Genomic DNA, 23,852 nt, shown 5'->3' with positions numbered 1-23,852 from the left:
TGGGAGAGCTGGCTTACAGTTTGACATAGCTTTCAAGTCTCCCTGACCTGCACTTAAGGCCCACTTTGCCTTGTTCACTGCTTAACCTTGGCCAAGTTCCTTAACTTTTCAGAGGTTCAGTGTTGCCTATAAAATGGGGGTGGCTGTGCCAAGTACCTAAGCCTGTTGCTAGAGTGAGGTTGTATGCTAACAAGTTAGTTTTTAGGGTTATCTTTCCCTTCCTCACTTTGAAGTGGAGCTCAGAGGCCATGTTCAGCTGCTCTTGGTTTGCAGAAGGAAGTGAGACTCTTGAACAGAAGGAAGTGGGAATCTTGAACCAAGCCCAGAGGCTCATTGCAAGGAAGCTACTTGGTCTTCACTGAGTTCCCCAGTGAAAGGTGACTAAGGCATAGGTATACAGGACCTGGGCCCCACTGGCCTTGTGGATGGGACCCAGTGAATACAGTGCAAGGCCAGGCTGACCTTAGCTAAAGGGTAGAGTGCCTGCCTCACATGAGGATCCAAGCTGAGGGAAGAAGGGGATTTGTGACTTTGTCTTGCAGTCTCTCGTGTTGGCTGATCTGAGGTGCTGTGGTGACAGGCTGTGAGGCTCTGCTGGCCCTGTGCTCTGGGCTGTCTCCCTACCAAGCTGGTTCACCATCTGTTTGCTGATGTTTAGAGGAAAGGTGTCCTGAGCAGCTGAGAAGTGAAGCTCAGTGCCCTGTATTTTTCAAGATTACCTCATGCTGTGCAGAACAGCAGTACACAAAGCAGCCAGGCCTTAGGACCCACCCTGGATCCTACTGCCTCTGCTGTCTGGGTCCCAGGGTCCAGGCTGTTCTGTGTTTGCTCCTTTGCTGAGCTGCAGTGGGTGGCTTAGAGAAGTACAGGCAGTTGGGGAAGTGGGAAGACCAGGATGTCTTGCCTTTTGCTAGGAGAGAAGGAGGGGGAGGGAAGGAGGAGTAGAGGCTGCACCTGTGGTAGCCGTGGATCCCTACTTCTGTCTGGCAGGCAAATCCATCCAATAGGACCATCTTAGCTATTTGATTTCCAGATAAGGTGGTTTTCTAAAAATACATATTTTATTATTTTTTATTTTATGTTTATGAATATATTACCTGCATGCATGTAAATGCACCTGTGTCATGAAATGCCTGCAGAGGCCAGAAGAGGGTGTCAGATCCCCTGGAATTGGTGTTATGGACAGTTATTAGCCACCATGTGGGTGCTGGGAATCAAACCTCTGTCCTCTACAAGAGCTGCCAATGCTCTAACCTGTTGAGCCAGGTCTCCAGCCCCCAGATTAGGTAGTGTTTTTTGTTTTGTTTTGTTTTTTCAGTTTTGAGACAGGTTCTTCCTGTAACTCCAGCTGGCCTGGAACCCACTATGTGTACCAGGCTGGTCTTGAACTCACAGAGATTCACCTGCCTCTGCCTCACAAGAGCTGGGATTAAAGCTCTTGTGTGCCACCATGCTCAGCCAAATAAGGTAGTTTTATTGTGAGTTCTTCACCACTACTCCCTGAAGGTGTGTTTTTCTGAGAAGCATCCCCCTCCCCCAAGCATTTGCTTGGCTTGAATTCAGAGGCTCCTTTTCACCTCCCCACCTCCATCTGTCTGGGCACAAGTTCAGATTATGATGACTGTTGAGCAGTGTTGACTTAATTTGGCTCTAGAATTCATTTTGCTAGCAAAGGAATGAGAAAGACTCCTTGTGTCTGGAGGGTGTCACAGAGTACAACCCTTAACCCCCTTGTGCAAAAGGCCACCCATCCTTCAAACAGCCATTCTTCACCTCCACTTAGGCTCAGCCTACTACCCTAACCCTAACCCAGTCCCCAGAGGAGGAGTCAAGGCTAGCTTTGACTAGAGATGAGGCTGACAAAGGTTTCTACTACCTGGAGTTCCACAAGCCATGGAGTTAAACGTACATGACATACCCTCTGGGTAGTCCAGTGCTTTGGCCTCTCAGCCCAATCATGCCCCTCTGAAAACAGACAATCCTAGCCCAAAGAGGCCAGTTACATGTCTTGGGCATCCATGACACCATCCATGACTCAGAGACCCAGGAAGAAAAAGCAATAGGCATGGTTTTGGCAACCCAAGGGACACAGCTACCTGCTACCCTAGAAGACCCCCTCCTAGGCTGGGTTCCCAGTAAATCTAGGTGTGTTCTCAGCAGGGGCCTCTTCAAGAGCCCTGGGGTTGGTAGTCAACTGGGCACTAATTTAGGTTTTGTGTCCCTTCCCCCCAGTAGAGAAGCAGGACCTGCCTGTGGCCTCTAGCTCTGGGAGGGGTGTGTGGCTTGAAGGGTGTGTCCCTAATCTGGTTGGACTGGTTGACACTGACACACACCTGAGAAGGACTGGAGCCATCACTGACCTGGAAGCTTGTGGGTCTCCCCAAGACTGCCTGAAGGAGGAGCCTCTAGTGGAGTGGTGCCTCCAGGCAGCCCCAGTATCCTCAAACTGGCACTCCAGGGACCAGAAGGCTCCAGCAGCCTCCAGCTGATTCCCAGCTTCCCAGCTGGAAAGACTGTTACAGAATCCCAGGAATGTGCCTTGAGCTCAGAAAGAAAATTCCCAAAATAACTTCTATAAATACTTGAGGATGGGGTGGAAAGAAGCACTCAGCCTGGCCCCCAGCTGGCCTAGCACTAGTACTTCTTCTCAGGGTAGACTCCCAAAAGATGATAACGGTGCACCCGTAGGCCTCCCTATTGCCCCACTACCTAGGGGACATCACTGGACACTGAATCAATGGGGCGAGGTGTAGGAAGGACAGAAAGACCTTTCTCCATCCAAGCTGTAGCCTCAACCCCACCCTGTATCTCTCCTGATAGGGAGGGCCCCCCCCCCCCCCCCCTTTCCTCCCCTCATTTTCCGGGGGGACCGGCCCCCAGCGACGCCACGGCCCCCCCACCCTCCCCGTTTTCAGCGCCGCCTTTTTTTTTAGGGAGGGCCCCCCCCCCCCCCGCCTTTCAGTCTCTAGACTTGCTGGGGAATCAGGCCTCAAGCAAGGCACAGTCCCCTCAGACTGCCTGCTTTAGAGTCCCTCACAGACAGGGCTTGCTGATCTGGAATCCCTAAAGGCTGAGACAGGTGTCTTTGGCTGTGTGTCCAGGTCCCTCCCACCTGGCTCTGTTGTTGCTCTGCTGAGAACAGTAAAACTGGCAAGAAACAGGTGCTGTCCCTCTTATCTGGAGCACAGGACAGGGATGGCATACAAAAGCCCCACAGTGCAACATCAAGGTGGTAGTCTCTCCAGGATCACTGTCCTCTGGAAAGGGAGAACAGATCCCTGGTGGATGGATATGGCGAGGTTCCCCACACTGAGATTTGGGAAAGGAGGGGATGGAGGTGGGAATTTCTGGGAACGTCCCTCATAGCCCTGCCCCTCCCTTGAAACTCAAGTGGTAACTGATCTCAGCCTAAGTACCCCTTGTAGGTACAGTGCTTCATCATGACAGACATGGCTGTCAAATCCCTGGGGATGAGCAGTCCAGCCACGGCACCCCAGTGGAGGATCAGAAGCTAGGAACCTCTCTACAGGTTTGGGCTCTTTTCTTAGCAGATGAGGAGCAGGGAGGGAGGACTCAGTGGGGACATGCAGCTGGAACTGAGACCAGTTCTATGTTCCCACCATGTCCCTGGAGACCTGTTCTCACAACTGGTGTAGCTTCAGGAGGGTGCTGATAAACCCTAGGGTAGTGCCAGACTGAGGATAGAGCAGGTGAGAGACCTTGCATCTTCCGGGGTTTGGGTCCCACCCAGTTGTCAGGCAGCAAACAGCTCTGAGTTGCTACTAAACACAAATGTGGCTGGTATCAGGGGCAGGTGGCTACAGATCCTGTTACAGGCCCTGGGCCTCCAGGCCCCAGCCTGACCCCAGCCTGACTTGGTGTCTCCTTTCAGGCTCTAAGGTCAGCATCCTAGGGTAGGGGAACGTAAGCCAACCCCACTCTAGCCCCACAGTCCTTCCCAACAAAGAATCCTGCCATCTCCCAGCGTCTAGAGAAATGGGCAGTGCCTGCCCCTCCCTACCCCACATACCCTCTGCTCCTCCCAGAGAGATTGCCACATACTAGCTGTCCACTGTGTGGTCCTGGCTGCATCTTTTTCAATCCATCCATGTAGAAGCCTCACAGCAGCCCTGTAAGGAACAATTCTTCCATCCCCTAGTTTACAGACAAGGAAATCACAGCTCAGAGATCAATGAGGTGGCTACGGGGGTCACTGTGCATGTCAATGGCAGAGCTGGGATTCAGTCCAGCTAGGGCTTCTGGTTGCTGGCCTTGGGTTTTGCCCTCTACTGAGGCACATAGAAGAGCCCACTGCAGCTGTCCAGGCTGAAAGTCAGACACATGCACACACATCCTATTTAGTCTGCACACACATCTGGCCCCTTCCTGGACCATTTTTTTTTCTTATTTTTTTTTGCTAGGACTGAACCTATGGCCTCCTACATGCTAGGCAAGTGCTGTACTACTGAGCTACATCCTCAGCTCTCTTTTTTACTTTTTATTTTGAGATGGTCTTGTTAAATTGCCCAGGCTAGCCTTGAACCCTATAGCTCAGGCAGGCCTTGAACTTGTGATCCTCCTGCCTTAGCCCCCATCCCACCCACCCCCACCCCCAAGTTGCTGGGATGACAACCTGGCAGCACCAGGCCCAGGTAGACACCAAGGTTTTTCAAACCCCTCTGAAGTAGAACTCTTCCCAGTGAAACTTCCTGTGGAAGGAAGCACCAGAAAGAAAGCTCAGAACGCAGAAGCAACTGGGCCTGCCCTGCTCTCTCTGGTGGACCCTGCTGGCTACCTCTGCCCTCTGTCACTCCCTACGAGCAGCATTTACAAGCCCCAAACCTCCTGTTTTGGTATTTCATTTTGGTGTCTGGCAGCCATTAGCTAGCCTTCCTTCTCTCTTCCCTGTGGACCCTGTTGCATTGTGAACTGTTCAGGGTCCTGCTCCGGCCATGGGGACAGAACAGGGTGGCCAGATGGGACACTGCCCCTGGTCCTGGCAACCCTCAGTCAGCACTGTTTGCCTCTGGCTAGAGCCAAGGCCCTGCCCCAGGCTTCAACCCTGCCCACAGCTCCCCTGCCCCCACCCATTGTTCTGCAGCCTCAGCTGAGGCTGCTGAGCTGAGTGGTTCTTTGGGTGTGGCCATGCTTAGGATCCTTAGAGGGTCCTAGAAGCCCAGTTCTGCTCACTGCCCGCTGGCCTCAGGACTTCCAGCCAGCACCTCCAGAGAAGGAGCCTTTTCCTAGGTTTACTGAGCACCATCTTTCTTGCCTAATTGGTCATGTTCCAAGCTCTCCGAGGACTTTATGAGATCAGCCATGTGCATCTTTCCTGGTGCGTCTCCATAGCAACTGAAGGCCTAACTCTAGGGAGCTCAGGGAGGAGGAACATGATCCAGCTAAAAATGTACATGGCCATCAGTGGGCGGGCTGCAGAGAGGGGGCTTCGGGCACAGAGACGGCTCCCTGCCCCGACTCTGGTCCCCTGCCTACCCAGGAAGTCAGTGTTGGAGCTTTACCTCCACTGTTGGAACAAGAGGAGAGCTCTCCCCATTGGGCTGCCTTCAAGGCCTGAAGAAGAGCTCGGTGGGATGGTACAAAGCAGCCTTTCTGGGACCTGAAGCCTTCCTCATGCTCCCCACCGGTCCCCTGCTCCCCAGGGTGGGTGGAAGAGGATGTTCACACACAGGGTGTCAGTTTCACTCCCCAACCCCCTTTTGTGACAATTCTTGTCACTTCCTCTTGTTCTCTACCTAAACTGCAAGGCTTCTTGCTCATGGCCCAGATACCCTGGGCTTTTCATCCTTAAGCCCCTTCCAGCTCAATACCCAGCAACTGCCCCCCTCCTACACCGTCTCATTTCTTCCCCTAACCCTCACATGCCAGTTGGCCTTAGATGGCTGCTTGGGCCCCAGGAACCAGCTGTTACCAGGAGACAGGCTGCTGATACAGACAGAGGAACTGTCCCTTCCTGTCACAAACCAGACACACCTCATATTCTCCATAGCCCTGGGGTGAGGGACAGTTCCATGCTGCCAGCAACAAGAACTGGAATAGAGAGCCAGACTTTACATCCACCGGTTCATTGCATCCATCAGCTGCATTGTCCTAAAGGGCATGCTGTGATTTATTTATTTATTTACCATTTGCAGAGGAGGGAAATGAGGGCCCAGAATCCCACACATGGGGCCACTCAAAACCAGATCTAGACTTGAAGGCCCGTTCCTTAGGGCTAAGAGGAACCTCCGTCCTGGAGAGGGTGATCTGGGAAGCCAGGACTGAAGCAGGGATTGGGCGTGGACAAGTAGGTTTTGCATGAGTAAAGGGCACAGTCATTTGTTGGTAGCCAAGCCGGATCTAGGGCTTCTCTGGCTGGTGGCCAGCGAGCAGTCTGCTCTTGCCCTCTGTGAGTGCCCTCATTAACTCTGCCCTCTGCTTGGTCTCTAGGGTCTGATGCTGAGTCAACTGGGCCACAAGAGCCTTGCTCAGAAGGTGCTTCGGGATGCCGTGGAGAGACAGAGCACCTGCCACGAAGCATGGCAGGGCCTGGGTGAGGTGCTGCAGGACCAGGGCCAGAACGAGGCTGCTGTTGACTGCTTCCTCACTGCCCTGGAGCTGGAGGCCAGCAGCCCCGTGCTACCCTTCTCCATCATCCCTAGAGAGCTCTGAACCTCTGCAGCAGCGGAGAACTATCCAGTGTGGGCAGCAGGAACAGGCAGGGAGCACGGAGGGCCAGCTGCATTCAGGTGTGGGGCTTCAGGGAATAGATCTCTAGTGAACACTTCTACACACTGCAGTGCCAGTTCTCTACCGCCTGCCCCCCACCCCCACCCCGACCTCCCTGCAGGGCCAGCTGGGCCTGGGTTCCCATTTAGAACTGGGTAGACAAGATTTGCATCCAAGCAAATCCCTTGCTCCCAGGACACTGGCACTGTGGTGTTGGTGAGGCAAGGGGCACCTTTAGATCAAGGTGTGTCCTGGCCCCAAACCCCACCATTAGCCTCCCTGACCACTGAATTTCCTGGCTTTGGACAAACGAATCTTGAGTTTGTGTGCCATAGAGATGAACCTTTGACCTACCCTCTGGATGCTTTTCTTGGTGCCTTGGGAGACAGATTAGCTTGAATTCTAAGTGACATTACAGAGTAGTGATCAGAGCAAAGCAAGGGAAGCCTTGGCCTGTATTCCCCTTCACCCCCAATCTCATGGTATTACAAGCTTCTAGACTGTTCTTGGGCCTTGCCCAGGACAGCCACAGCTTGGGTCACAGGCACAGGGAGTAAAGTGGGCTCCTGGGTTCCTCTCAGGCTGAATTAGTGGCTGATAACTAGTGTTCTCTTTCGGGAGGTCACCTGGGTGCCACATGTGCTTTCACTGTGCCACCAAGTGCCTTTGGGTTTCGTATCTGACTAGAGCCACTGAACACCTACCCACATCTCCCAGGAAACATACCCAAGCCAGTGGGCTCCATGGACCCTATACCAGCAGCCCCTAGGATAGGCCTCAAAAACACAGCTCTGACCCAGCCACCTTGAGTCAACACATGACTTCAAGCCTTTCCCTACAGTGCAGGTCCTTCTAGGGTGAGTGACTAGGAGCTGACAATTTCTACGATTAACCGCAATACACTTTATTACCCGTAACCCATTTTTCACTTTGTTCTTTAGCAAATGCCCCAAAGCCCCAGCCTAGCCTTTTAGGCCTTCTTGCCAAGGGCCCCACACAGGCTGTGCCTCACCTTTTCATGCCCATGATGTGTTCTTTTTGCTGGTGTCCAGCTGCTGGGCAGAGGTCCCTTCTGCTCTTTGTCCTGCCACTTCCCCTTGTGGAACTTTCCCTCAGGAAGCTGTCCCCTGGGGTCTAGCAGGGAGCTCCTTTCTGATTTGCCCAGAACTCTGGTTGGAAACTCCCTCAGGTTCAGTTCTCATTTTAAGATATCTGCAAAGAGGGTTGAGGACCACCCTGGTTTGCCATGGCCACAACTCTCTTGGAAGGAGAAAATCACTGGAGCCCAAGCTCCATGCTGTACTGGCTCAGCACTGCTTGTCTCCAGGTGTCCCAAGAGGTGCCTCCTGGTCATGGTGCCAGGCCCAGGGCACTATGGAAGACATTTGATCCTTTGCCTCTTGGTTGAAGGGTCTCTATATGTATGTGTGTATATAAATATATATATATATATTAGAGATCTATATTTTTTTCTGAAATTCTGTTAGAAAAGAGTAAAGAGTAAATAAATTCTATTGTTTCCTTGGGGGGACCCATGATGGTGGTCAGTTCTTGGTAGCAGGAGAGATACCAAACACATTCTGACTCTAAGGAGTTCCTCTTTGGACACCATGAGGAGGCGCGGCCTACTTCCTGACAGTGACTTTGGAAAGTGAATAAAGAGACCCTTGAGGGGGAAGCATGACTGTCCGAAGCAGAGTGTTCATTCACCTGGCATACAGCATAGAGATGGTAGCCCAGGTCCTGGAGAGGAGGGTGATGCAAGAGGAGGCCACAGTCCGGAAGCATAGCAGGTGGAGAGGAGACAAAGAGAGACAAGGGCCAGTCTCCAAGATCTGGAGTTCAGCTGGAGAACCTTGTCATGTGAGAGTGTATGAGCAGTGAGGCTGGGGCAGCTACAGAGGTTGGGGCCAAGGCTTGGAGGTAATAGAAGGAGGCAGACAGACCTGAGCAGGGCTGGTCCTGGCTTGTGACACATCCTTCAAATGGACCTGAGTCCCCAAGGAGCCTCCAGGATTGCGGGTGATCAGGCCACATCTAGGTGACCCCTGCTGCTCACAGAAGTACAACTGAAGAGAGAAATCCTAGCTCATACAGAAAACACGCACCAAACTTTTTCAAAGAATGATGAAAGTTGACGTAGAAGCTATTTCACCATGACCCAAGGGACTGCCTGATGTACCACAAGGGCTGCATAGAGTCCTGGCCTCCAACTAACTGGACCATGGAGGTGCTGGCCCACAGTGTGACAGATGGCCTGGCATCCCCACTCAGGGACACCTATCCAGGTGTGAACTGGCATCATCCTTTAATTCTTACTAACTTTCCATCCTTTTCCTCTCTGGAATAGCTCTTTAGAACTTGGCAAAAAGTCATTGCCTTCTTTAAAAGCACATATTTGATTTTGAACCATTTTCAATACTGTATAAATTGTGCCTTTTTACTCTTTCACACTTTGGTATGTCTTTACCAACAGCAAAGGTGGGTTGCTGTCTTACCTGACCTCAGCAGAGTTCACAGAAGGTGGAGCACTGACCCAATGCTCTCTCAGCTAGTCCTCCATCCTCCTGCTTTGCAGCAATGCTCTTTATAGTATTGCTTCCTGGCAGCCAGGATCCCATGGTCCATTTAGCTGTCCTGCTCTAGTCCTTTAATCAGGACAGTTCTGCCTCCTTTGCTTTTCATGGCATTGACACTGCCAGAGGCAGCAGCAGGTCTGGCCTCAGTATAACCAGGAGGAGACAAAGGGAAGCAGCTATGGGTGGGAGTGGACACTAAAAAGTGGCAGAAACCACAGGCCAGAGAGGACAATGGGGACTAGCTAATTGGTAGAAGCTGGGAGATAAAAGCAAAAATGAAGAACAGATGAATCTTTTCAAGGCAGACTTTCTGGACAACTAAATGACTAGGAGCTAAAGGAGCTCTGAGGCTCCTTTCTGTACCATGCCTCCAACTCCAGCAGCCTAACTGGTTTCCTGGGAGCCTTACAATGACCCATGTGCCTGGAGAGCCTGTATATCTGTTCCTAACAGCCCTGCCCATCTCCAGAGATGTCATCTCTCCCTGCACTGTCACCTCTAGCCCTGAGACCAGCCTGATGACAAGGGTTCCAGCTTTTATCACTGGCACATGTATAAAGCATGTGTACCATGATAGGAACTAAGCAGGTGTATGGATGCTTGCTGGAGGAGCAGCTCTGACATCCAAGGTGTGAAGGTCACAAGTGAAGATCACCTTCACCCTGAGCCCACTGTCTGCACAGTGAACTGTAACTCTATGACCTCCAGTTCAATATGGGTGTAGGAGGAAAAGGCCATCACAAGCACCTCTCTCAAGCCCAATCCCTCAGCTCACTACCTCAGTTCAGGGAGGCCCAGGGCTAAGAGGCTGTGGGTATCCTTCACGGCTCATACATCCCACTCTGAACCCACCCTGCCAAGGGGGCAGGGGCTGTGTCCTGATACAAGATGATTTATGAATCCACAGAAGCCCCTGTGGGCTGTGGACAGTCTGGCCCAGCTCCCCTTGGGGACGGCTCCTTTTCTGAGCTGGGAGCTCAGGTTTCCTGGGTCTTTCCCCTCCCTCCTCTCTTCTGTGAGCCCACCAGGTCTTCTGGGACATCAAAGAACCACCCCTGTGTACTCCACACCCTGCAAGATCTCTTTCCAGAACTCCTTTGTGGGTTCATGCTTAGCCTCTTACCCTTCAAACCCCAGTTCCCATGTTTCTCAGCCACTTTCTGCAGACTCCACCTCCTACTTTACAGGACCCATGCACTTTGTCAGAACACCACAGGTCCTGTGAGCTCTGCTTCCATACACTATACACCTGAGTTCAGCCATACACATGTGCACCTCATGAACACAAAGTTAGCCGGACCCTCAGCAGGCCCTCCTGTGCAGGGTAGGCTCAGAATACAAATGTGGAATGAGGCTGCCTTGTCCTCCACCATAGATAGAACTTGAACTTGCCCAACCTATATGCTATACCAACACAACTCTTTACCCTGGTGCTGTTGGGGAGGAGAAACTGCATAGAGGCCTCAGCCCTCCTGGTGTCTATTACATTTCACAAGGATCCACATGATTGGTCGAAATTTCATACATATATGACTTAGTTACTTTCTATTGCTAATACAAACACTGACCAAAACTAATTTGGGAGGAAAGGGTTTATTTGGTTTACAAGCACAGTTCATCATCAAGGGAAGTCAAGGTAGGAACTCAGGGCAGACCATGGAGGAAGGCTGCTTACTGGCTTGCTCCTCTGACACATGCTCAACCTGCTTGCTTTCTTTTTTTATTTTTTTTTTAAGCAGGGTCTCTCTGTAGTCCCAACTGTCCTGGAACTCACTATGTAGACCAGGCTGGCCTTGAACTCACAGAGATCCACCTGCCTCTACCTCCCAAGTGTGCCACCACACCTGGCTTCAACCTGCTTTCTTATACAATACAGGACCACCTGCCCAGGGGTGGCACCACCCACAGTGGGTAGACCCTCCCACATCACTCAGCAATCAAGAAAATGCCCCACAGACATGGCCACAGGCATCTAATGAAGGTAATTCCCCAATTGAGACTCCCTCGACCCAGGTGTGTCAAGTTGACAACCAAAGCTATCCAGCACTCTACCACGGGTCACTGGTCTATTCCCACAGGCCCTTGTATATTTTTTTTATTTTGTGGTAGGGTCTCATTAAGTTTCCCAGGCTAGTCTTGAACTCGAAATCATTTTGCCTCAGCCTCCCAAGTAGCCAGGATTACAGGCCTGTGCCACCAGGCCCAATCCATTGTATTTTTTTAAAAAAAAATAAAGTTATACATACGCTTCAGCTATAAAGTACTTTAAAAACATGCACCTACACCATTAGGATCTTCATCAGTGAGCCACTGGGACACATAGGTCACTGAACAATTTTTAGAACCTTTATTTTTATGTCTACCACTCTCAGATAGTACACTTTTAAAAGAAACTTGAATAAACATGGTTTCTGGAGAGTCTCTCTGGAGCCATGTGTGCCATTGATAAGCCATGAGCAGAGCTCTCCCTCTCTCCCCCATTCTTATAAGAGGGTAGGGCAGGCAGGCTCCAGAGCCCAGAATTTTCCCTTTGGGCCTGGCACACTCCACATACTACAGCCCTGCCCTTGGCCAAAACCAGAGAGTCTGGGGACCCCAGCCAGGAGTCAAAAGAAGTGCCTGGCATCAGAACTCCCAAACTACCACCACCTGCTAATGTGCCAGGAACCAGCTTCCCTCAGAAAACCTTGGTACTGTGCTTTCTTATTCCCTAGGCCTCAGCCAGGTGCAAAAATGGGTCAATATTGTCCTCATAGCTGGGGAACAACTCTCTATAGCAGGATGCTATCTTCTTTTTTTTGTGTGTGTGTGAGGGGGTCCTTTTTGAGACAGGGACTCCCTGTAACCCCAGCTATGGAACTTGCTACATAGACCAGGCTGGCCTGGAACTCACAGAGGTCTGCCTGCCTCTGCCTCCCAAGTGCTGGGTTTAAAGGCATGCATCATCAAACCAAGCTAGGATCCTGTCTTCTTAAAGCTTGGGTTAGGGAGCTACTTATGTTCAGCTCAGGTGTTGGTGGCTGGTGTCTTCACACCACATATGCAGGTCTTAACTTTGGGTTGGACTTTAGAACAAACTGGGCCTGAGTCCTTATCCCATGTTGGTGTCAACTTGATAAAATCTAGAATCATCTGGGAGATGGGCCTCCCGTGCATCTTAATGGAGAATTATCTTGATTACGTGAATTGATGTGGGCAGACCCCCCATCTTGATTGTGGATGGGACTTGGGCTATGTAAGTGGAAGGAGCTAGCTGAGCACTAGCTTGCATGGAGTAATTCACTGCTCTTCTGTGGTCTCTGTGGATGTTTGTGATGAGCTCCTTCAAGCTGTCACCTTGACTTCCCCACTATGATAAGCTATACCTTGAACTATAAACCAAAATAAACCCTTGTGGGGGGGAAGAAACTAATACACCCTTCCCCCCAGTCTAATGGAATTTACCCATCTAAGAGTTGCCCAGGAGCTATAAACCCTCCCCAGGGAATGCTAATGTGTGGTTAGAAACCTCTCATTCAAGCCCAAACAATCCTGGAAGAGTAGACTAAAGCTGGAGGATCACATATCCTGATTTCAAAATTGCTACAAAGCTACAGAACTCAAAACAGCAAGTTACTGGCATAGAGACAGATATATAAGCCAATAGATTAGAATAGACAGCCCACCCAGGCATAAGTCCTCACATATATGGTCAAATGATTTTTGAGAAGGGTGCCAAGACTATTCAATAGGGAAAGGACAGTCTTTAACAAACAGGGCTGGGGAAACTGGTTATCAATATGCAAACGAAGTTGGACTTCTGCCTAATACCATATTCAAAAATTAACTAAAAATAGATCAGAGACCTAAATGTAAGACCTAAAACAGTAAAAATCTTAGGAAAAAAACAGGACAGAAACTTCAGAACATTTGATGTTCTGATGATAATTTTTTGAATGTGGAAACAAAGGCACAGGCATCAGAGGAAACAGAGAAACAGACTTCATAAACATTTAAAAATCTTATGCAACAAAAGACGCTATCAACAGTGTAAAGAAGCACCTCACGGAATGGGAGACAATATTTGCAAACCATGTATCTGTCTGATAAGAGACTACTGTCCAGGGGCTAGGGATATAAGTTAGTGGTAGAGCACCTGCCTGTGGCATAATAAGGCCCTGGGTCAGAAAATATCAGGTTCTCCTAAACCACAGTAACAACCAAAACACAGCCTAATTTAAAAATGGATAGAGGACTTATAGACACTTATTCATAGAAGGTTTACAAATGGCTAGTAAGTACATGAACAGATGCTCAACATCGCTGTCATTAGGGAACACTTGGTCACATCTACAAGGTACCACCTCACACCCATTAGGATGACTACTATCAGAACAACAGAGATTGCACTGGTAAGGATATGGAAATGTTTAACCCTTGCACACTGCTGATAGAAACATAAAATGGCTCAACCTCTGTGGAAAACAGTATGGTGGTTCCTCAAAAATTGAAAATGGGACTATTCTACAATCTTTAATCCTACTGGGAATGTACCCAAAAGATTGAAAGCTGGGTCCCAAAGAGATGACTGTACAGTCATGTTCATAGCAGCATTGTCCACAAGAGCTAAAACATGGATGCTATCCAAGTGTCCACTGACAGATAACTGGATAAGTCAGGCATAGTATATACAAAGGGATAGTTTTTGGCCTTAAAAATCCAAAGAAGTTATGACCCATCTATGTTATAACATGGATGAACCTAGCAGCATTTAATATCTCTGAACTATATACTCCAAAAAAGTCAGGATGGCAATTGTATGTTATGTGTATTTTATCAGTTTTCAAAAATGAGGAAAAGGAACCCAGGCGTGGTGGTGCACGTCTTTAGTCCCAGCACTCAGGAGGCAGAGACAGGCGGATCTCTGTGAGTTCAAGGTCAGTCTGGTCTACATAGTGAGTTCCAGGACAGCTGGGGCTACAGGGAGAACCATCTCAAAAAGACCCCCCCCCCCAAAAAAGGAAAAGGAACTTAATTTGAACTTGTAGATTTTGGACTTTTGTAAAATAGTGGACTTTCTAAGGAATCTATGCCTGTGAACCTGAGACCAGGCAACTCCTTGCTATAGTTAGGTGACATCTGCAGATGAGGCTGGAAACAGGGCTAGTTACCCAAGCAACCTGTGGCCTTTAGCCTCAAAGCCTATGCCTGCCACCTAGCCTTTAGAGTGGAAGGGGTCGCCTATGGGTCCAGAGGGCAGTGACAGGGTGGGAAGAGGAAAGAGAGAAAGAGGAGGAAGGGAAGAAGCTGCTACATCAGTGCTGTGACTTTTAACATTCCCTGACTTGACATGGAAATAGCATGAGATATGTGCAATCAAGAAGAAACATTCTCTTTGGTTAGAGCCAAAGTCACAGAGTAGTTAGAGGGTGGTATGGGGGTGGAGAAACAGATGCTCAGAGGAACTAGGGCAGGGTCCTAGGGAAACCGGTGTCATAGCAACTAATGGAGGAGGGGCAGATGGTAAGTTACTTAAGATCCTGAAGAAGGTCCCTCAAGAACTTAAAAGATGGTGTGGGGACCAGGCCAGAAAACTTCAGAGCGGTGCTTTGTGGCTGGTTTCCAATGTTTTCTTGGACATGTCATTTGATGCACAGAATGCTCCTAACTGCTAGGCATTAATGGCCCAATGTCAACCCAGGTCTATCCAGCCTCTCTTCCCTCATCTTGGAATTATTGTGCAGGAATTTTGACCCACTTGAAGAATAAGAGTTGAGACTATCTGCCCTGTAGTAGCAATACAAGGTGTGGGAAGGGAGTTTCCCCCAAAGGTAAATAGATTCTAGACATGAACAGCCCATGTTAGAAGAGCTTCTAAGCTCAAAGGAGAGAGCTTCCTTTTTCTTTCTTTCTTCCTTTTTTTCTTTCTTTTTGGTCTTTTTAAAACAGGATCTCCCTGTAGCCCCAGCTGGTCTGGAACTCAACAAAGATCCCCCTGCCTCTGCCTCCCAAAAGCTGAGATTAAAGTCATGCACCACCACGCCCAGCTTGAGAGGTTCCCTTTTCATTTTTAAAATATAAGAAAGCATAAGTATTTTCATTAGTTTTATGAATTTTTAAAGTTATTATTGTCCAATTCCAGGCTGTCCTGCCTCCCTGAGCCCCACTGCCAAGTGCAGGATCTGTCTGGTGATTCTCCTGGACCTGAAATGACTTCCTGGTGTGCCCGGCTCACTCACTGTCTGAGCTGACAGCTGCTCCCCCTCTCACGCCCTCTCTCCCTCTACTTTCTCAGGATCACTTTTCCTTTGCTCCCCTTCAGCAAATGTTTATCCCTGTCTTGGGCCTTTGCCCAGATAGCATTCCCTGCCCCTGACCATCCCTTCCCTGCTGATCTCGGCCTCCTGGTCCCTTGGGTGCTGGCCAGGCTTCCCATCTACATGTGCTGGGACTCAGTTGTGCTGTGTTCTCCCTCCACTGTGGCAGGACACTGTCGCTCTTCTGGGCTCCTGGGCACAGCGATCTGGCAGCTTTCAAAGACTGGATCTGGTCTTCCTGTTGGAGTTGTCACTTGCGTGAGGGCATCTTGGAGCTTCAGACTCTAGGCATCTGTAGGAACCGCACAGCTTCCCCAGACTCCCAGACTCCCTCCAGGCCTGGTTTCCCCTACTACCCTTCCCAAACTCATCTCTGCTCCAAGCCCTTCAACCCTAGTACAGCACTTGGAACACAAGATACTCAAGATTTCAATTAACTTGAAATTGGAAGCATTGTCATGGGCATTTAATGGGGAAACATACACTCATTAGTTAATTTTGCAATAGGATGCAAACACAAACCTAAATGCCACATGTCATATGATTTATCTATATGTCCACATATACATATATATGGCTTCTATATTTAGTATAGCTTAGGTATCTAAGGCCATGATGAGCAAAACAACATGAGATTAAATCTAGTGCAAAAGAAAATGATGAAATCAAGAGTAAACTTGAGATGCAGGAGGCTGCTGGGGGTATAGTTAGAATACTGGGGTGTTTTGTTTTTGTATTTGTATTTTTTTTATTGAGCTTTTTAAATTTCATATAATATTTCCCACTCAAATCCAAACCCCTTTCCCCATCCATGCCTCCCTCTATCCCCCCACTGGACCCTATGCACTCTGCCATACATGCTGAGTCTTATTCATTCAAGTGTTTGTACCCAAATATCCTTCAGTGTAAATGCATACATTCGAGTCTAGTCAGCCCGTCCAGTGGTCGTATGTACTCTCCCTCATCTAGCAGCAATCAGTCTCAAATAGTTCTCAATCTTCTGCTGGCCCACCACCTATTTCTCACCTCCCCTTTGGGCCCTTGTTTAAGTGAGCTGACATGGGTTCCATGCTCAACGCCACCACTGCCACAGGCTCACATGAGCAAACCTCCAGTTGCCTGGAGGCCACCACCTCCCTGTGTTCATGAACCAGCCCTGGCTCTTACAATCTTTCCGCCTCCTCTTCCACAATGGTCCCTGAGCCGTGGGTGGGTGGGGCTCCATACAGGAGTCCCATCCTATACTCTACAATCTCTTATTCTCCAAAATTTAGGCAGCTGTGGCCTTCTGTGTGCATCACACTCTGATGTACATGGAAGCCTCACCGGTGAGAGTTGAGGGGTGCATTAGCCCTCTACCCCTTATTCTGCTGTGTTCCATGAGCCTTAGCTGTAGAGAATCGACTGCAGATATGTCACTTAGTACTGGACATCTCCCAGGCTTATGTTCTCTGTGCCTGATCAGATATGTAACTCTGCAGGAGCCTCCATCAGGAGGCTGGCCTCAAAACTCCCAGGCAGGTTGCAGGTGGGGACAGCCAGGGAAGAAGGCTGGTCTCAGGTGTACAAAGGCAAGTTGGGGGAGGGGGCAGGCTGTGAGGTCTCTAGGAAAGTAGATTGAAGAATTGGGTTGGTTTGGGTGCAAAGAATCAGGAAGCAGTGGGGGTAATCTGGGCCAAAAGGGTAGTTTAGAGGTCTAGTATGCCAAGAGAAGAAGTAGGCCTGTGCCCAGGGATGGACAGAGAATGGGATGTCTTGTGTATTTGTATTTGTGTGTGTTTATGGGAATGTGTATGTGTGCATGTGTGTATATAGATGTACTTGCCCATGATCTCTGGAGTCCAAAGGTCAAATCTGAGTGTCTTCCTGTATTAGTCTTCACTATATATATAATTTTGGTCTTTTCGAGATAGGGTCTCCCAGCTGGCCTGGAACTCAACTATGTAGACCAGGCTGGCCTTGATCTCACACAGATAGTCTGCCTGTGCCTCTTGAGTGCTGGGATTAAAAGCATGCACCGCCACACCTAGCCACAATATTTTTTAAGACAGAGTATCTCACTGAATCAGAGAGATCACTTTCACCTAGAGTAGCTGGCCAGCAAGCCTTGGGATCTGCCTGTGCCTTCCTCTTGCCCTAGTCCCAGCACTGGGGCCACAGGTGCACTGCCATGCCCAACTTTTACATGAGTTCTGATCTGAACTCAAACCCTCATGCTTACACAGCAAGCAACTTACCTACTGAGCCATCTCTCCAGCCAGTAGTAGATTGTCTTACAGTGGGCTTGCTTTTTACTAGTAAAAGGTGTACACTCTAATGATAAATGGGCCAAGCTGTGGCTCAGTGGCAGAACACATTCTTATCATGCACAAGGTATGATATATGTTTGACTGCTAACATATATACATAGGTTAAAAGTATAGAAAATGATACATGGAAAGGGAAAGGCATAGCGCAATAACTCTATAAACCAGTAACAGTTGTCTGTTATCTGCATCAAGCATTATGCATTGTCCCACACACAACAGGCAGGGTAGTAGCTTTGCATATACTGGTGTCACTACAAATGTGTAATACTTTGTGCTACAGTGTCACTGGGCAATAGGAATTTTTCTGCCCCTTTTTATCTCCAGAGACCATCATCATGTATGCATTCCATTGTTGAACAGGATGTTTTATGTGACTGAATTCTTGGGGTTGAACTGATATTATTCTTTATAAGGAGTAGAAAAAGAGAAAGGATCACCTTTTGGGAGCTTGTCAGCTGTACCTGTGGCTTGATGTGGATGCCTCAAGGAAGTCTTTGAGGGGATCTGGAGGTCTTCCAACCTGATGTGCTAGAGCTGGAAAACTCAAGGTCACATAGCATATGACCTGGATACATCGGCCATGCACACTGCTATAGGCCTGGGCCCAATCTCTCAGACAGATGCACTCTTGGGAGAATGAGCAGAGCAATGGATTGCTCAGATCAGGACACTGCAGGATGGTCACCCCAGGCAACTGATCTTGTTCGGTGGTCAGCCCCTGAAAGGATCAGGCAAAATCATTTTCTCTCTCTCTCGCTTTTTTTTTTTTTTTTTGGTCTTTTTGAGACAGGGTCTCCCTGTAGCCCCCAAATCATTTTCTATACATAAGAACTTGCTAAAACTCAAAATTGCCTGGCACCAAGATTGCTTTATTTTAAAAGCCAATCGTGTTATTGAAGAAGAGACTGTGTTCTCGACCCATTTTGGCAATAGTTGGGGACTGCTTAGGGAAATGTTTGGAAGATGTGTATGCTCCTGGGCCTGGTGTTTTCTGAAACAGAAGAGAAAATTGGGTCTGATGAGATGACGTTATAACCCCGAGGCTCCTACATCTGGCTGTTGGTTGAGCTGTGGCAGACTCAGCGGAGAGAGATAAGAGCCAGCAGAGTTTCTTGAGAACTGAGTTGGCACCTGTGGGGTCATTGTGAGGCTAGGAGGTGCCCAGACAAGGACACAACAAGCCAATGACCACTGGCACCTGTGGGGCAGGGGATGAGGGCAGGGTCATACTCCACTGGCACAATTTCTCCCATTGGCATTTGCTCAGGCAGCTTTTCTCACAGAGGCACCAACTTCCTTTTGGCTACTGCCCCTGATCTAGCAGCAAGTATCTGGAGAGACTGAATTCTTAACTATATTTCTAAGTCAAAAACCTAAACTGCTTCCCATGTTCCATCACTGACACAGTGTGATAGAGTGAGGTATATCTTAGCCCCCTCTGTGGACCTCAGGGTCAGCATTATTCTTAAGGTATCCATGAGCTCTCAAATTTATTTGTTTTTAATTATATGTATGTGTGTATGTCTGTGTGCAGGTGAGTGCAGGTATCCATGGAGACCAGAAGAGGGTGCCAGATCCCCCAGAGCTAGAGTTACAGGCATTCATGAGCCACTTGACATGGGTGCTAGGAATCAAATTCTAGTCCTTTGCAAGAGCAGCAAGGACTCTTAACCACTGAGCCATCTCTCCAGTTCGAGTTTTCAAACTTTCGAGAACTAAGCTTTGTGCTGATTCCAGTCTTGCTCTCCATGCTGGGGCCATCAGCCTAGCTTGCAACCAGTGCCCTCAGAGGACAGAAGAGGCTGCTGGATCCCCTGGAACTGGAGTTATGAACAGATGTTAGCTGCCATGTGGGTGCTGGGATTTGAACCTGGGTCTTCTGCAAGAACAGTTAGTATTCTTAACCACTGACCCATCTCTCCAGCCCCATCGAGTTCTCATTTTTAAACATTGTGTTTTCATTATGCTAAGATTCTTGAACAAAATATTTTGTCAATGATTTAGTCAAAGTCCCTCTTTTATGATGACAAAGTAAAAATGAATGCCCTTTCCTCAAACTTAGACTTCAAATGCTTAGGTCACAGCTTCCCAGGCTGAGGGTGCACACACATGTTCTTGAAAACCAAGGGAATGTTTATCTTGGGCCAGTTGGAAGGACAGCAGTGAAGTGGTAAAAGATGACAGTTTGCTGAGTGTGGTAGTGTACACTTGTGACACTAGCACTCAGGAAGTGGAGGTCAGAAGATCATGATTTCAATGCCAGTCTGAACTATTTAGTGAGATGTTGTCCTGAAAAGAAAAGGAAGAGGAGGTGGGAGAAGGGGAGAAGGGGGAGGTAAAAAAGGGGGAGAGAAGGAGGAGGAAGAGGAAGAAGAAAAAGAAAAAGAAGGAGGAGGAGGAGGGGGGGAGGAGGCGAGGCTGGAGAGATGGCTCAGTAGTTAAGAGCACTTACTGTGTGACCATGAGGGCCTGAGTTCAGATCCCAACATCGTTGTAACAAGCCAAGTGTGGCCTTGCACATGCCTATAATTCCAGTTCTGGAGGTTGGGGGCAGAGAGAGCACTGCTGGGCTGCCAGACTAGCCCAAAATTGCAAGCTCTAGGTTCAGGGAAAGACCTGTCTCAAAGGAATAAGGCGGAGGGTGGTAGATAAGGACACACAGTGCCCTCTTCTGACCTCTATGCGCACGTACAGGCACATGCACTCACACACACATATACACAGACAAAAAGGAAAAGGATGAGGAGGAAGAGGATAATAATAATGATGACAAAGGTTTCAGAGTCTAGCAAGCCTGGGTTTGAGTCCTAGTCCCAGCACCTAAAATAACCCATCAATTTGTGCAGAGTGCTTTTGCCTGGTAGGAGGGTGAGCTCACTGAAGTCCTTCCAAAACAGACAGTACTCTGTCCAGTCAGCAGCCAGCCCTTCACATGTGGACTCCCACCACTGTCATTTACTCTTCCCACGACTGATCATGCCTGCCCTTCCTTGCCATCCACTCTCTGTCTTTCTTTGGGAGACTGGGTAGAAACATCACCTAGAACGTGGAACAGAGCAGTCAGCCCAGGGGATGACATCAGCTGCCTACAGACGCCTGTTTTAAAGGCAAGATGCTTGGCCAAAAACAAAGGAGCAACCTGGAAATCTAATCAAGTCCTGGCCACACGTCAAAGGAAGCGGAAGCCTTTATTAGTGCTATTAATGAGGATTCAGGACTGCATGTGCAGTCCTGGAAGGCCAGCCCATAGAATAGGAGATGGGGGGGTGCACCCAGAAGGCCACCTCTCAGGAAGCTGACAATTGTGGCCCTACCACCTTGAGGACACCCAGTAGGATGTTCCCCCAGCCCTAATTTCACAGTTACCAAGTGACCTTGAAAATGTCCTTTAAGGGAAAGCAGCAGTCTCAGACACCTAGGCCCCTTAGTGGTTGCTGCACTTTTAAGCATCTTGCTAGGAATGTGGTTAGCATGATTCAGTCTTCTTGAGAAAGCCCCATCCTATGGACCCAGACAAATGCCTGTTTTAAATGGTGCTAAAGTATGAGAATCCTCCAGCCTCTTGCTGCTCATCTGTCTGCAACTACACTGGCTGGGTGTCCCCATCACTCCTCCAAATAAAGGTTACTCTACCCATCTCTGTAGACCAGCAGCTCTGCAGCATTCTGAAGGCCATGGCCTGGGCACTATAGGTGGGGCTCAGAGATGTGACCTACAGCCCAGACAGTGGCAGGTCTAGCCCTTCCTACCTGCTGTCCCAACTTCTCTTTCCACTCCTTCCCTATAAGCAGAATATGTGTTTTTGTCTCTCAACCCATCTTGAGAAAGCCTACAGAGCAGTAAGTCTCAGCAACTTTCAGACCAGCATGCAGACTAGGAGCAAGACCATGGGAATGAGAACAGTCCTTTGGTACCAAAAATACTTTTAAAAGCCACTATTGCTAAGCTCCATTTTATGGTCTAATAATATTCTTTGGTCTTCAAGGACTTTAAGGGTCTGCACACTCTTATTTTTTTTTTTTAGTTATTATTTGATCACGATAATGCACTTCATTATTCTTTTATACTGTATGCTTTACTCATAGACTTGTCTTTGTAGCTGGCCGTGGACTTGAGCCTCCTCCTGCCTCCATGAGTTCTGGGAGTGGGTGATTGTGACATCTTAATGGTCCCATCTGCTTCAATAACAATGCTTCTCCTTCAACCTTTGGCTTCCCTGAGCTTCTGGAAGCCACACTCACACACCAAGGAGGCAGTTTCAGGTGTCAATGTCAATCCATTAATGTGTCCCCTCAAAACAGCCAGGTCAGAGCAGTGATGGCTATTTAATGTAGCCACAGTCTCTGGACATACAGAGCCCTGAGAAGTGGGCTGAGAACTTCCAGATGCCAGAGCTCTACAGTCCCTGCTGCCTCAACACTGCACTCAACACACTGCGACAGCAGCTACAGGTTTCCCCTGCTCGGGGCCCCCTGACCTACACAAGTAGAGTCATGACACCTACAGCTCCACGGGTGTCTCTTTTAGAATACTTACTGAACAGGTAGGCAAGAATCGAGGTACCTTAGATCGAAAACAAGAAGTAATGGAGCCTACTGGAGGTGTTTTCAAGTTATAGTCACCAGGTCCTGGGCCTTCATGCTGTATAACATAAAAAAGGAGTATTTCATCGTTATTAATGTTTGACCTATTTCAAGGCTTTATTTGCCTTCTACAAATAAAAACATGAATCAGTATGATATGGTAGAGGAACTTCCCAGATGTGGGCTTGAAAGATCTTATTACGGTATGACCTATGAATAGAAATGGGAAATAAGGGCTAGTAGTGGCACATGACTTTAATCCCAGCACTTGGGAGGCAGAGGCAGGTGGATCTCTGTGAGATTGAGGTCAGCCTGGTCTACATAGTGAGTTCCAGACCAGCTGGTGCTACAGGGAGACCCTGTCTCAAAAGAGTGGGGTGGGGAAAAAGGGGAAAAGAAAAATGGTAATACCACATGGAACCTGCCTTAGCTGCCTCGAGCATAACTGTGAGAGGATGGAAGAATGGTGACCTGGGAGTGTCTCCCATTACCCCAATAGGGTCTCCAATGCCTGGCCCCCTTTCCATACATAGTCCCCTGCTCACAGCCACAGGTCCCAGACCATGCTTATTACTCTGACAGTGAATTGTGAATTGCTGATGTGCTGTTAGCTTTATAAAAACACTCTTTAGTATGAATGTTATATCTATTGAGTTTAAAAAAGTAGTCACAAGTCATTGAATCAAGCAGAAAGCTATTGGATAAACATAAATGGATGAACACATTTAAAAAAAAAAGAAAGAGCCAGGCGTGGTGGCACACCCTTTTAATCCCAGCACTCGGGAGGCAGAGGCAGGCGGATCTCTGAGTTCGAGGCCAGCCTGGTCTCCATTAGCGAATCCAGTCCAGCTGCGGTTACAGGGAGACCTTGTCTCAAAAAGACCAAAAAATAAAAAAATAAAAATAAAAACAAACATACTGTGCTTGGTGGTGCACATCTTTAATCCCAGCACTTAGGAGGCAGAGGCGGAGACAGGCAGATCTCTGTAAATTCTAGGCCAGCCTGGTTTTATATAGTGAGTCCCAGGCCAGCCAGATCTACATAGTGAGACTTTGTCTCAGAAAACAAACAAAAACAACAAACATCCAATAGAAAAACTAGCAGAAGGCAATTCATGAGGAGGAAATACAAATACCCGATGAACAAACTCGGGGAGGGGGCTTTAGTCTCATTCATAACCAGATAACTTCTCATTAAAACAGTGATAGTCTTTGTTCAGAGGATGGGGTCTAGAAAGCTAACAGAATTCTTAAGAAATAAAAGAGGGCTGGTGGTGTTATTCAAGGGTAGAGCACTTGTCTAGCATGTGTGTTCTTCAAAAAAGAAGGGAAGAGGGAGAGGGAAAGTGCGGGACAGAG

At 48.6% G+C, this 23,852-nt stretch overlaps 2 protein-coding genes across 3 annotated transcripts in view; one reads left to right on the top strand and one right to left on the bottom strand.

Moving 5' to 3' along the window:
- The window catches only part of Ttc7a (tetratricopeptide repeat domain 7A), a 120,935-nt gene extending 112,520 nt beyond the window's left edge, over nt 1–8,415 (top strand). For both annotated transcript variants that reach the window (XM_008823055.2, XM_017795592.2), the window contains exon 20: nt 6,448–8,415. In XM_008823055.2, coding sequence (XP_008821277.1) covers nt 6,448–6,669 — 222 coding nt within the window. In that variant the 3' untranslated portion in view covers nt 6,670–8,415. The remainder of the gene's footprint in view (nt 1–6,447) is intronic.
- Nucleotides 8,416–18,784: 10,369 nt separating this feature from the next.
- Stpg4 (sperm-tail PG-rich repeat containing 4) overlaps nt 18,785–23,852 on the bottom strand; it is a 60,496-nt gene continuing 55,428 nt past the window's right edge. Inside the window, exons 6-7 of the mRNA XM_008823052.3 lie at nt 22,447–22,551; nt 18,785–18,901 (exon numbers count right to left, since the gene is read on the bottom strand). Coding sequence (XP_008821274.1) covers nt 18,785–18,901; nt 22,447–22,551 — 222 coding nt within the window. The remainder of the gene's footprint in view (nt 18,902–22,446; nt 22,552–23,852) is intronic.

Source organism: Nannospalax galili, unplaced genomic scaffold, assembly GCF_000622305.1.
Source record: "Nannospalax galili isolate Female #2095 unplaced genomic scaffold, S.galili_v1.0 scaffold286, whole genome shotgun sequence".
In the NCBI taxonomy this organism is placed as follows: domain Eukaryota; kingdom Metazoa; phylum Chordata; class Mammalia; order Rodentia; family Spalacidae; genus Nannospalax; species Nannospalax galili.
This window is presented reverse-complemented; position numbering and strand designations above follow the sequence as displayed.